Source organism: Leucoraja erinacea, chromosome 28, assembly GCF_028641065.1.
Source record: "Leucoraja erinacea ecotype New England chromosome 28, Leri_hhj_1, whole genome shotgun sequence".
Lineage (NCBI taxonomy): Eukaryota > Metazoa > Chordata > Chondrichthyes > Rajiformes > Rajidae > Leucoraja > Leucoraja erinaceus.
The window spans coordinates 6,388,944-6,401,909 of NC_073404.1; the positions used below are offsets into that span (position 1 = coordinate 6,388,944).

Below are 12,966 nucleotides of genomic sequence, written 5' to 3' on the forward strand. Positions count from 1 at the left end.
GGTTTTGTGTTGATGGGCAGATGGTTGGACAAAGGCCAGAGATGAACACACACAAGGTGTGAGACACACAAGGATTGGAGAGTTGTGAGTTGTTAAGCTGCACGATTGAAGAGGTATGAATTGTTTAGGAATACAGATAGAAGGGAAGGGGAGAGATAGGTACAAGGTTGGCCAAGGCTCGGGTTTGTGAAGATTACCTGAAGATGGAGAATTCATTGTTCATACCATGGGGTTGTAAGCTATCCACGGAGAATAACTGGTCAGATTTGTCTGCCAGTGTATTTAAACAGAAAGGAAACAGCATGTGCAAACTACCGCGTGTTTCTGCTATTGATGTTGAACCCAATAATGGTGTCTGCCAATGAAAAATTTAGCACCAAGACAGGGCCAGTATATTGCAAGCATGTTGCACTACATACCTCATTGCAAATTTCCATTTTTTAAAATCATGTTCAAATAATTAATAATTTTGGGGAAAGAAAATAACCGCCGTTTTGCGTAAATTCAACTGTGGCTTAAGTAGTTTTGAACAACGATGAATAGAGTGATGCAGTGAGGAAACAGGCCCCTTTGGCTCAACTTGCCCACACCGACCAACATGTCCCAGCTGTACTCGTCCAACCTGCCTGCGTTTGGTCCATATCCCTTCAAACCTGTTCTATCCATGTACTGTACCTGTCTAAACTGTTTCACTATCCCAAGTGTTGGGATAGTCCCAGCCTCAACTACCTCCTCCGGCAGCTTGTTCCATACACCCGCCACCATTTGTGTAAAAAGGTTACCCCTCAGATTCCTATTAAAAATGAAGCAGAGGTATAATAATATTAAGATATAAAGGAGCACTGATATTTTGCCTACCTTGTAATAATGGCTAAATGAGGGGGGTGCATACAGGCTCCCATGAAGAGTACCACATTTTCATGCCTGGTTTGACGATAAGTCATCACTTCTTTCTTGAACAATTTCAGGTGATCCTGGTTGTTGCCATCAATCTCCAACAACCTAATTGCCACTTCTCCGTGCCAGCGTCCTTTGTGAACTTTGCCAAAACCCCCTTGGCCAATAAGTTCTCCGACCTCCAATTCATGAAAGGGGATGTCCCATTCTTGCAAGAAGACACTCGTCTGGCTGGCCTTGCGGAAAATCGGCCCCTTCCAATGGGGTCTCGTACTTGGCAAATCGTCCACCTCATCAGTCTCATACTCCAATTCTGACTTGCTAGCCTCCTCATCTTCGAGGGCCCGATCTTCATTCTGAAAGGAAATTTCAAACACAGGAACATAATTGTACAAAATGTGATTTTTAATCAATTGTTTCTTGTACCAGCCTTTCCTCACAAATCTATTTTCCTCGTTTGCCTAATCTTGGCCCATGTCCTTCTGAACCCATCCTATCCATACATCCATACAAATGTCTTTTAACGATCATAACTGTATCCGCTTCTATGTCTTCCTCTCTCAGCTCAATGCAGAAATGGACAGTGAAAAAGTTGCCCCGAGGTCCCTCTTCAATCTCTTCCCTCTCACCTCAAGTCTACGCCCTCTAGTTTTAGAATTTTCAACTCCTTGAAAAAGATTGAGAGTATCCACATTCCTCATGATTTTGTATATTTCAATATACCCCTCAATCTCCTATATTTAAAAGAAACAAATCCAGGCCTATCCAGCCCCCCATTCTAACTCAAGCCCGCAAGTCCATTTAACATCCAGGTGAATCTCTTCTGCAGCCTTTCCAACTTAATTACATTCTTCGTATATCTGAGCTACCAGAGTTTCAAGTATGGTCTTACCAATGACTAACAGCTGTATCATAATGTCCCATGTTTTGTACTCAGCGCCTTCCCAAAGAAGGAGAGCGTCCCAAATGCTTTCTTCGCCACCTTATCCTCCTGAACCACCACATTCAGTGAACCGTGCACCTGTATTCTTACATCTCCCTGCTCTACAACACCATCCAGAGCTCGACCATTTCCTGGCATACCAAACTGCAATACCTCACACTTAAGAGTTAAATTCCATCTGCCATTCCTTAGCCCACGTTCCCAATTGTTCTATCCTGTCGTGAACTTAGATATCCTTCCTCACTGTCCACTGTACCACCAATATCAGTGTCATCTGCAAATTAACTAATAATGCAGCCGCATTGGCATCCAAATTATTAAATTTGATTACAAATAAGTGGGCCCAGTACTGAACCTTGTGGCACACCACTGGTCACAGGTCTCCAATCAGAAAAACAACACCACACAACTACCCTTTGACTCCCACCAAGCTAATATAGAATCCAACTGGCTAGCTCACCTTGGATTTGAAGTGCTCCAAACTTCCAGACTAGCCCAACATCTCAAGGAACTTAACACTCAAATGGTTGATAGTTCCAGACATTTGAAATCTCAGTTAAAACTACTGACTAAAAGTACTCAATCCACAAAAAAAAATCTTGGATTGTTTTCTCTGGAATGCCAGAGGCTAAGAGGAGACCTGATATAAAAGTATATAAAATAATGAGAGGCAGAGATAGGATAGACATTCAGAAACGTTGTTCCAGGGTGGAAATGTCAAAGAGCATAGCTTGAAGTTGAGATTAAAATGAAATATGTCGGGCAGGTTGCTGTTGGGTTTTCTTTACACACAAGGTGGTGGTACCTGGAATGAGTTGCCAGGGGTGGTGGTGAGGCAGATACAATAGTGGCATTCAAGAGGCTTTTATGTAGGCACATGGATATATAGGGAAAGTAAGGATATGTGCAGATGAAAGGGATTTCTCTTGACATCACGGGGGCCGAACGGCCTGTTCCTGTGCTCTACTGTCCTATGTTACGGCATATGAAATCTATGTGCTGTACTCAAAACTTTGTGGTTTTGTCTGGAGAAAAGGAATCAGGAATAGTATTTATTTATTAACCATATAACCATATAACAATTACAGCACGGAAACAGGCCATCTCGGCCCTTCTAGTCAGTGCCGAACACTTATTCTCACTTAGTCCCACCTACCTGCACTCAGACCATAACCCTCCATTCCTTTCCCGTCCATATACCTATCCAATTTATTTTTAAATGATAAAATGGAACCTGCCTCCACCACTTCCACTGGAAGCTCATTCCACACAGCTACCACTTTCTGAGTAAAGAAGTTCCCCCTCATGTTACCCCTAAACTTCTGTCCCTTAATTCTCAAATCATGTCCTCTTGTTTGAATCTTACCTACTCTCAATGGAAAAAGCTTATCCACGTCAACTCTGTCTAGCCTTCTCATCATTTTAAAGACCTCTATCAAGTCCCCCCTTAACCTTTTGCACTCCAAAGAATAAAGACCTAACTTGTTCAACCTTTCTCTGTAACTTAGTTGCTGAAACCCAGGCAACATTCTAGTAAATCTCCTCTGTACTCTCTCTATTTTTTTGACATCTTTCCTATAATTAGGCGACCAAAATTGACATCTTTCCTATAATTAGGGCGACCAAAATTGTACACAATACTCCAAAGATTTATTTACTCACCCTATCTATATACAATTTTAACATAGGGAACTATCCCACAGTTATACTCAGATGCTCTGTTTAAATGGTCAGCACACCAAAAGCTACCTTTACCAGAGCATGCTTTGGTTGTAATTCACCTACAGTAATGCTATTCGTTGTCTCTGTACTGTACACTGACAATGTTCAATTAAAATTGAATCTGAAGTCTGAATCTGATTTACCATGTATGTCCTATTTTGATTTGTCCTGCCAAGATGTAGCGCCTCACACTTATCAGCATTAAACTCCATCTGCCATCTTTCAGCCCACTCTTCCAAATGGCCTAAATCTCTCAGGAGACTTTAAAAATCTACTCCATTATCCACACCACCTATCTTAATAGCACCTGCATACTTGCTAATCCAATTTACCACACCATCATCCATATCATTGATGTATATGACAAACAACAGTGGATCCAACACCGATCCCTGAGGCACCCCACTAGTCAAGTGGGTTGAGCTTCATTCTCAAATGCAGGTACATGGTTACACTAACTTCAAAAATAAAACTAAATTTTACACAACAATATTCTACTATCTGAGGCACTAATACCATCGAAGGGAATATATTATGGATTATGGAAACACTGTTTAGATCAGACACTACCTGTGAAGATAGAAACAGGGTTAACATTTGTGTTTAGGAACAAGGAACTGCAGATGCTGGTTTACACAAAATAGACACAGCATCTCTGGAGACGCTGCCTGGCCCGCTGAGTTACTCCAGCACTTTGTGCAACATTTTTGTTTGATTGCCAAATGTTTACTGAGCTTCCCTGTCCAGAGTTGTTTCATGACCCACAGAGTGTACCAACACGTCACAGTCCAGATTATTCAGTGTCAACCTACCTCTGCATCTACATCTTCAACGGCTTCTGATTCAGTTTCCTCCACTGGACTGCAAAAGCAAGAACATATTCGACAGTCATTATACTGTTGAAAACATAATTATATCAATATGTGAAATAAAGCTGGAGGAATGAGATAAGGTGAGAACACATCCTACACAATTCTCAGCATCGCTGCCCCGCAAGGATGTGTTTGCAGTCGCATACTCTCCTCACTATACACTCATGACTGTGCGTCGAGGCTACAACTCCATCTACAAGTTTGTAAGTAACACCGCTGTAGTGAGCCGGATCACAAACACTAACGAGATGGAGATAGAGAATTTAGTAACACTGTGTCAGGATTATAACCTCGGAAGCAACACTGGCAAAAAGAGACCTTGATCCGGGAATCAGACAACAAAGGGAAGTTACAAGTCTGCCAGAGACTGATCATCTCACATTTTGTCGGGTATTATAATGTGCAATGTATTAGTGCTTATATGTGTAGGAAGGAACTGCAGATCATTCTGAAGAAGGGTCTCGACCCAAAATGTCACCCATTCTTTCTCTCCAGAGATGCTGCTTGTCCCATTGAGTTACTCCAGCATTTTGTGGCTATATTAGTGCTTATATGTTGTCTTTGCCAGTTGAGAGTGGTGCGTCTGCAATGCAAGGCTGAGTTCAGCACAATTGTCCCAACTGCATTGGTTATGGGCCCACAAGCTGCAGCAGTATCTGAAACCTAATGTAAAACATCATGATTAAGGCAGGGTTAAAAACAAGCTTGGGGCATTAGAGCCTGCCGCAATTTAGCCATTGGCAGAGGGGAGAGAAGGATTTGTGATCAGTGGGTGGAATTGGTATGGTTGAGGAGGATAAAGGAGGAAAGAAGTGAAGACAAGCGTGTGACTTAGTGGGGTCACAGGTCAACAATGTACAACGAAGAGATGGTGTACAGCGAGGAACAATGATCACTCCGGATACAACAAAAGGAAAGTCCTGCAGTAAATTGGATCGGGCACAACTCCAAGAGGCCGAGCTCGTTGATCGGGGGTGACCCGCAGCGGCACAGAGCGGTGAAGCAGCAGTGGAGGACACCAACAACTTCTCTTGGCCAGGCTGAGAATTATAACTACCATAAATTCAAATTCACACATGCACTGACTACACCGCCCAACACGGACTTCCATCTGTACCCCCCCCCCCATGCAAATTGTATGTATGCACTGAGTACGAGCAGCTTTCAGTTTCACTGTACATGTATAGTGACAATAAATGGCATATCTATATCTATCTACCCTGCAACGCTGCCAGAACAACAGGCCTTTATGGCCAAGTTAAGAACTCGACATTTCTAACAGCTTTCAGAGTTGAATCTTGGAACATGCCACCTCTTGTGTAATGTCTCAGTGCACCTATAGCCATGACCACAATGAATGGCGGTGCTGGCTTGAAGGGCCAAAAGGCCTCCTCCTGCATCTATTTTCTATGTTTCTATAGACTTGCACTTAACTAAGATTGTGCTTGTGTATAGTAATACTTTTATTGAATTGTATGTAAACAAAAAGGAATTGAACTGTACCTTGGTACATGTGACAATAAAGTACCATTGAACATTGAAATGTGCATTTTAAATTTGGAACAATGTATCAATGAAATAAAACTAATTTCTATGCCTATTTCTGAACAATGCCTTTGAGATCTTGTTTTTTAAGTTATAAAAACTATTTAGCAATAGCAACTTTAAAATAACGGATTTATTAAAAGACAGAGCTCTAAGACAAATCTGACTGAAGCTGTAATTGGTGTTCTCATGGCAATAAAATTCACGTCTAGCACCAGATGGAGTAAAGAGGAGCACTATCATGCTTCGCTGCTAAAGTAGACCATAGAGGACTCTGCTGGATTCTCAACAACAAAGACTGAAACATTTCTGTACCCCTCAGAATAAAAGCCTATTGAACAATGTAATAAAATAAAACCTCCAGTTCATTAAAAGGTGAAAAACAAAATTCAAATCATAGAGAAATGTAAATCCATGCAAATTGTTGCACCTCAAATTGACAGCATGTTTTGATTTTGTTGAATATGATCAATATCACCACTACACACCAATGCAACAAAAAGGAGGAAAGTTAAGTTGGAAAATCCACGTACAGGCTTTTTGGCCCACAATGGCTGTACCAAACATTATGCCGCAAACAACTCTCATCTGCCTTCACATACATTAATAGAGCAATTATGACAAAGAACCTGACGCGTCTGGAGATAAGTTTTATGTTTATCTCCATTATGACAGTTGGCAATAATATTGATTCGGCAGGGGAAAAATAATAAAAATGGAAACAACAAAATGCACTGGAACTGTATTCAATTTGAACTGAATAATTAGCCAGATCATGAGATTTTTATTCGGCCATGAAGTTTTTACTTCCTTATAAAAACACAATACCATTCAATAGGGAATATTCAGATCAGCCTTTATTGACGTCTTTCCTGCCTATTAAGAAAGCATTTCAAAGCTGCTCTTCCCCTCCCCCACCCAATGCCCATTCCCATCACCACCGTTTAGCACCATGACCCTCCAGTGAAGAAGTTGTGCAGATTAAATCTACTCCCAAGGCTCAGCCATTTTTCAAAAATGTTCTCTCACAAATCTAAGTAAGTCATCGCCATGGTTATTTTGGGCTCTAACATACATGTTTGATGCAAGAAACAGGGTCTAGAAGGAAACACCTTTTAGGAGCAACATATTATTCCCGGACACTTATTATTATTTATTCAAATCGTTTGCTATGTCGCTCTTCCAGGGAGATGCTAAATGCATTTCGTTGTCTCTGTACTGTACACTGACAATGACAATTAAAATTGAATCTTGAATAGTACAATAAGTGCTTACTTAGTGTGTTCAGAGCTGTCAGGCTGCAGGGTGACATGCAACGTAGGGCTAGGAACATCTAGATAACAAGAAGCTATAATTAGGATCAGTCATTTACTTTATTGTACAATTCTATCGAAACTAATCAACTAAAATGACAATAAAAATAACCGAGTGCTTAAAGTCACTACATGAGTTAGTAATGTACTAAATGGCATTCTCCCTCAAGAAATAAATATTCAGCCTGAAAAGAAAAAGATGAAGAAAGAAACGTTTGAAGAAAAGACTATGTTTTGTACTCACCAGGGAAGATAAACTGTTGTCTATGATGAAAGTAGTACGCAGCTTGGGTAAAAGATCACACAGGCAGAAGAATAGATAATGAATCAGTAAAGAAATTACAGGACAGTAGTTAGCAAATACCATTCTTATTAAATCCACCCAACATATTTTTCTATTGATTTCAAAAAAGGCAATTTTTTGTTTGAACAGCACAAAATATTCTGTCCTACAGAGAAACGACAGAAAATGACAGTCAGAAATGTAAGATACAACCATAAGGTCATAAGGGATAGTAGTAGAATTAGGCCATTCAGCCCACCAAGTCTACTCTGCCGTTCAATCATGGCTGATCTATCTCTCCCATCAAACCCCATTCTCTTGCCTTCTCCCCATAACCTCTGACACCAAAGCAATGTGCCTCTGATCAAACGAACAGTATCAATATTGTCAACTACCCAAAATTAAACAAAGTTGCATCTTAGCTGTCAAATCTTTGGACATTTTTAGCTTCAATGCTACGTTCTTGGGAAGAAAGAGCAACTTGACGTCAGATTAATTAATTTTCAAAGCAGACATATTTTCATGGACATTTTTTAAACTTTGACCAAATCAAAAGTAGCCTCCAAATATTTAATTTATTCTATCAGGATTTGGAAACCCTTAGAAATATTTTGAAAAACCTGTGAGATAAAAAGCTACTTTTATGCATAAGGGTAAGATTTTAAAGAAACGTGAAAAGGAAAAATAAAAAAAAAAAAACATTGACACAGAGAGTAATGGGAGGCATTTAAAGAGAAGTTTCAAAGAGTTCAGGGTAAACCATGTGTAGAACGGTTTATACCTGAAATAGTGATTTAATAACTCAGTGGGTCAGGCAATATCTCTGGAGCAAATGGATGGGTGATGTTTCGGGTCGGAACCCTTCAGACTCAGAAGTCTGAAGAAGGGCTCTGACTCAAAACGTCATCCATTCTTTTTCACCAGTGATACTGACTGCCTGATCGGCTGAGTTACTCCAGCACTTTATGTCCATCTTCAGGTAAACCATGTTCCACAAAGGAACGGTGCACAACTGTAAAAATAATAGTTACACCAGTTACACCGACAAAAAGTAATGGACCAGGTACACAAAGGGCAGGATTAAGCAAAAGAACAGGTCTCACAGAACAGAAAGTGTGAAAAAGAGCCTAATGCAAACTTAGAAGGGCTATTAAGGAAGCAAAGAAAGGATAGGAAGAAATCCAAAGATGTTTATTTAGCATGTAAAAGAGCTAGAGGATGGCAAAGGGAGAAGTAGGGCATGTTAGTGACTGTTTATGCAAAATGGTTGGAATGCCAACGCTTAGGCTAAGGCGAACAAGTTGGTAAATTGAAGGGAATAAACAGAGAAAGACAAAGTATTCAGGGGGGAGTCATCATCTTTAAAAATGAATAAGTGACCAGATTGTCTGAAATATTTCAAAGGCTGTTAAAAGAAACAAAACGTGAGGAAACAGCAGAGGTTAGGTTATACTTTTCAATGTCCTTTAGATATTGTTCAGCGCCAGAATATCAACAAATAAGGACACAAAGAGCTGGAGTAACTCAGCGGATCAGGCAACATTTCTGGAGAATGTTGAAAGGTGACATTCTTCAGAAGAAGGAGCCTGACCCAAAACGTCATCTATCCATCCTCTCATGGGATGCAGCCTGACGAGCTGTGTTACTCCAGCATTTGGTATCTTTTTTTGCATACCAGCATCTTCAGTTCCTTGTTTCCCCACGTTAGCCTTGTTCATAAAAAAGATTGTTTAGTTGTCTATTAATAAAGGTCAAGTGCTGACTGAGATGGCAGCGAGGGGAAAGCGTGGCAACATTATTTTTGTAGTGAAGATATAAAGAGTAATTGTAAATTTCATTATTATGCAATAATTTATTTCTTAAATAATTAGAGAGCAGTACTGAACTATCATCTGCCACAATCCTTTGACTACCTTTGATCAGATACTGGCATTACCTTGCACTAAACGTTATTCATTTATCATGTATCTGTACAGTGTGAACGGCTCGATTGTAATCATGTATTGTCTTTCCGCTGACTGGTTGGCACGCAACAAAAACTTTTCACTGTACCTCGGTACACGTGACAAGAAAATAAACTAAACAGAACTCATTTGGATTTTACAATTCGGCACAGGAACTGATCTATACTGATTATAAACCAGCTCAAGGTACAAGTTTCTAATGCAAGGCTTTCCATCATAGCTTTTTATTTTAAATACTCACCTGGAAATTTGAACCTGTCTTTGTGACCTTTCGGCGAAGGGTTTGGGGGTGGAGTTGCACTGGGAGGATTGGAAGACTGATAGGGTGCTGGAGAAGATGGCGTTGAAGATGTTGTGGAAGATGGGTTGCTGCTGGAATCTAAAGGAGCGTGATCCTTGAGGGGGAAAAACATCATTTAAATTTAATCACTTATCCATTGATCAATTGGCAATATCATGAAAAATAATATGCAATGTTACTTCTAAATTTTGTTTCACTGTGTTTCCTGAATTTCAAGATGGCGAGTCAGATTTGTCTGTGATTTACTGCAAAACATTGGGAACAATTTCATGCAGATAACAAGGGTTCATTATTTAGATATTCGGAAAAGGTGTCGAGTCAACGTTTCGAGAATTCATGACAATATTCAAAATAGACTTTAGAGATACAGAGTGGAAACAGGTCCTTCAGCCCACCATGTCTACACCGACCAGTGATCTTACGTTAACCTACACACTAGGGACAATTAACCTACAAACTTGTACGTCATTGGAGTGTGGGAGGTAAACCGGAACTCCTGGAGGAAACCCACGCGCTAACAGGGAGAACGTACGAACTCCATATAGACAGCACCTATAGTCAGGATTAAACCTGAGTCTCTGGCACTGTGAGTCAGCAACTCTACTGCTGCACCACCCTAAATAATTCAGTCTTATTTCAGGCCCTTTGTATAACATTTATGGATATTTAGTTCTTCAAAGCATTATAAATCCAATAACATCAGAAAAAAAAAAAATCAAAGATCAAAATAATTTGCAGATGAAAGGAACTTGAATGAAAAGATGTTTGAAACACCCAGCAGATCAGGCAGTATATTTAGGAAAAGAAGCATGTTAGTGTTTTCGGTTGAAAACCCTTCTTCAGAACTGCGGTGGAGGGAAAACAACTTAATTTTAAGTTGCAGAGTGGATGGGAGAAATAGGGCCATGAATGCTATTGTGTTAAGCTGCTGATGAAATGATCTGGTTGATGAATTAATCAGGGCCCATGGAGAATGAAAAAAAAACAAAGTCACATGTAAATGCTGAGAAATATAGCATTTGGGTCACATGCTTGTGACAAAGGTTAAATGTGAAGAGGAGACAAAAGGGTGTCAGATGAGGAAAATAGTAAATGTAAAAATGAGTAGAATGGGAAGGGGTTAGGAGAAAGAAGGGATTAAAATATTGGACTTGGGATGGCTGTTGAGTTTACAATGGAGGTGATGGGGGGGTGGAAGAGAGAAGAGCAGAGAGACTGGGTTGATGAGAGACGGTGGAAGAAATGGGTGTGGGGGGGGGGGCAGTGGTATAACTTTAAACCTTCAACCATTCAGACCATTGGGTTGTAAGCTCCCTAAGTGGAATATGAGGTGCTGTTCTTTCAGTTTGCATGTGGCCTCACTCTGGAAATGGAGGGGGCCGAGGACAGATAGGTCGGCATGGAGATGTGAAGGAAAGTAAAATGGTTAGCAACCGGGAGCTCCAGCAAGCCTTGGAAAAGAGATCGTGTGTCCAGCAAAATGGTCACTCAGTATGCGTGTAGTCTCGCCAATGTAAATGGGTCACGGAGAGCACTGAACACTAAAATCTACCAGTTCATGCCTCATTTCCTTATCTATTTTACTATTATATCTAAATATAGAAACATAGAAACATGTAAAATAGGTGCAGGAGGAGGTCATTCGGCCCTTCGAGCCAGCACCGCCAGTCATTGTGATCATGGCTGATTGTCCCGTATCAATAACCCGTGCCTGCCTTCTCCCCATATCCATAGGAAATAAACTTGACTTGACTTGACTTGATATCCCTTGACTCCACTAGCCCCTAAAGCTCTATCTAACTCTCTCTTAAATCCATCCAGTGATTTGGCCTCCACTGCCCTCTGTGGCAGGGAATTCCATAAATTCACAACTCTCTGGGTGAAAAAGTTTTTTCTCACCTCAGTCTTAAATGACCTCCTCTTTATTCTAAGACTGTGGCCCATGGTTCTGGACTCGCCCAACATTGGGAACATTTTTCCTGCATCTAGCTTGTCCAGTCCTTATATGATTTTATATGTTTCTATAAGATCCCCCTCATCCTTCTAAACTCCAGTGAATACAAGCCTAGTCTTTATAAATAGAAATCAAAAAGAGGAAATATGAAAAGGAAGCTCTGATTTATGTATTTATGAAGTTCAATAAACATACAGAACTGCTCACTGTAAAGAGCATCAATAAATTCAAAAATAAGATTGAAAAAAACAGAAGGTCTGGCATTTACTTTTTAAAAAGTAGGGTGGCACAGCGGTAGAGTTTCTGCCTTACAGCACTTGCAGCGCCTGAGACCCGAATACAATCTTGACTACGGGTGCTGTCTGTACGGTGTTTGTACGTTCTTCCAGTGACCACGTGGGTTTTCTCCGAGATCTTCAGTTTCCTCCCATACTTCAAAGACGTACAGGTTTGTAGGATATTGGCTTGGTATGGTGCAAAAATTGTCCCTGGTGTGTAGGGTAGTGTTAATGTGCGGGGAAGGCTGGTCGACACGGACTCGGTGGGCCGAAGGGCCTGTTTCCGCACTGTATCGCTAAACTAAACTAAAAGGTTAGGATCTGTCAAGAATGATATTGGTCATATTGATCCATATTTTCTCATTCCCCTATTAGTAGCTGGTGTAGAGGCTACCATAAAATAATGAACAGAATTATTTAACTTGAATCATTGAGCGCAAGAGTCACAGTACTTGATAACCAGTTTAAGGGATACAGAGAATAATCAGGTGTTTGGAATTAATTGGAAAGCTCAAAGAGCCAGGACAGGCACAATAGCATTTAACAATCAGCATGTCATGGGTTCATACAACATGGCAACTGGCCCTTCTGCTCACCAGAACACCCACAATGTACATGCCAAACATGATGCCAATTTAAACCTATCTCTTCTGCCTGCATGTGATCCGTATCCCTCCATTTAAAAGACTCTTAAACACCATTATTATATCTGCCTCCATCACCACCCCTAGCAGCGCATTCCAGGCACCAAACAATCTATTAAAAATAATTTGCCCTGCACATCTCCTTTAATCTTTGCCCCTCTCAGCTTAATGCTCTACCCTCTCGTCTATAAGCATTTCCACCCTGGGGGGGGAAAGATTCTGACTGCCTACCCTATCTATGCCTCCCATA

General features: G+C 40.6%; 1 protein-coding gene across 7 annotated transcripts in view; it reads right to left on the bottom strand.

Moving 5' to 3' along the window:
- Positions 1 to 12,966, bottom strand: part of LOC129710542 (kinase suppressor of Ras 1-like) — a 144,181-nt gene that overhangs the window by 19,224 nt on the left and 111,991 nt on the right. For 6 of the 7 annotated variants that reach the window (XM_055657591.1, XM_055657593.1, XM_055657590.1 and 3 more), the window contains exons 10-14: positions 9,781 to 9,934; positions 7,537 to 7,578; positions 7,255 to 7,312; positions 4,375 to 4,423; positions 859 to 1,253 (exon numbers count right to left, since the gene is read on the bottom strand). In XM_055657591.1, the coding sequence (XP_055513566.1) occupies positions 859 to 1,253; positions 4,375 to 4,423; positions 7,255 to 7,312; positions 7,537 to 7,578; positions 9,781 to 9,934 (698 nt within the window). The remainder of the gene's footprint in view (positions 1 to 858; positions 1,254 to 4,374; positions 4,424 to 7,254; positions 7,313 to 7,536; positions 7,579 to 9,780; positions 9,935 to 12,966) is intronic. The other variant, XM_055657594.1, reaches the window with a different exon arrangement.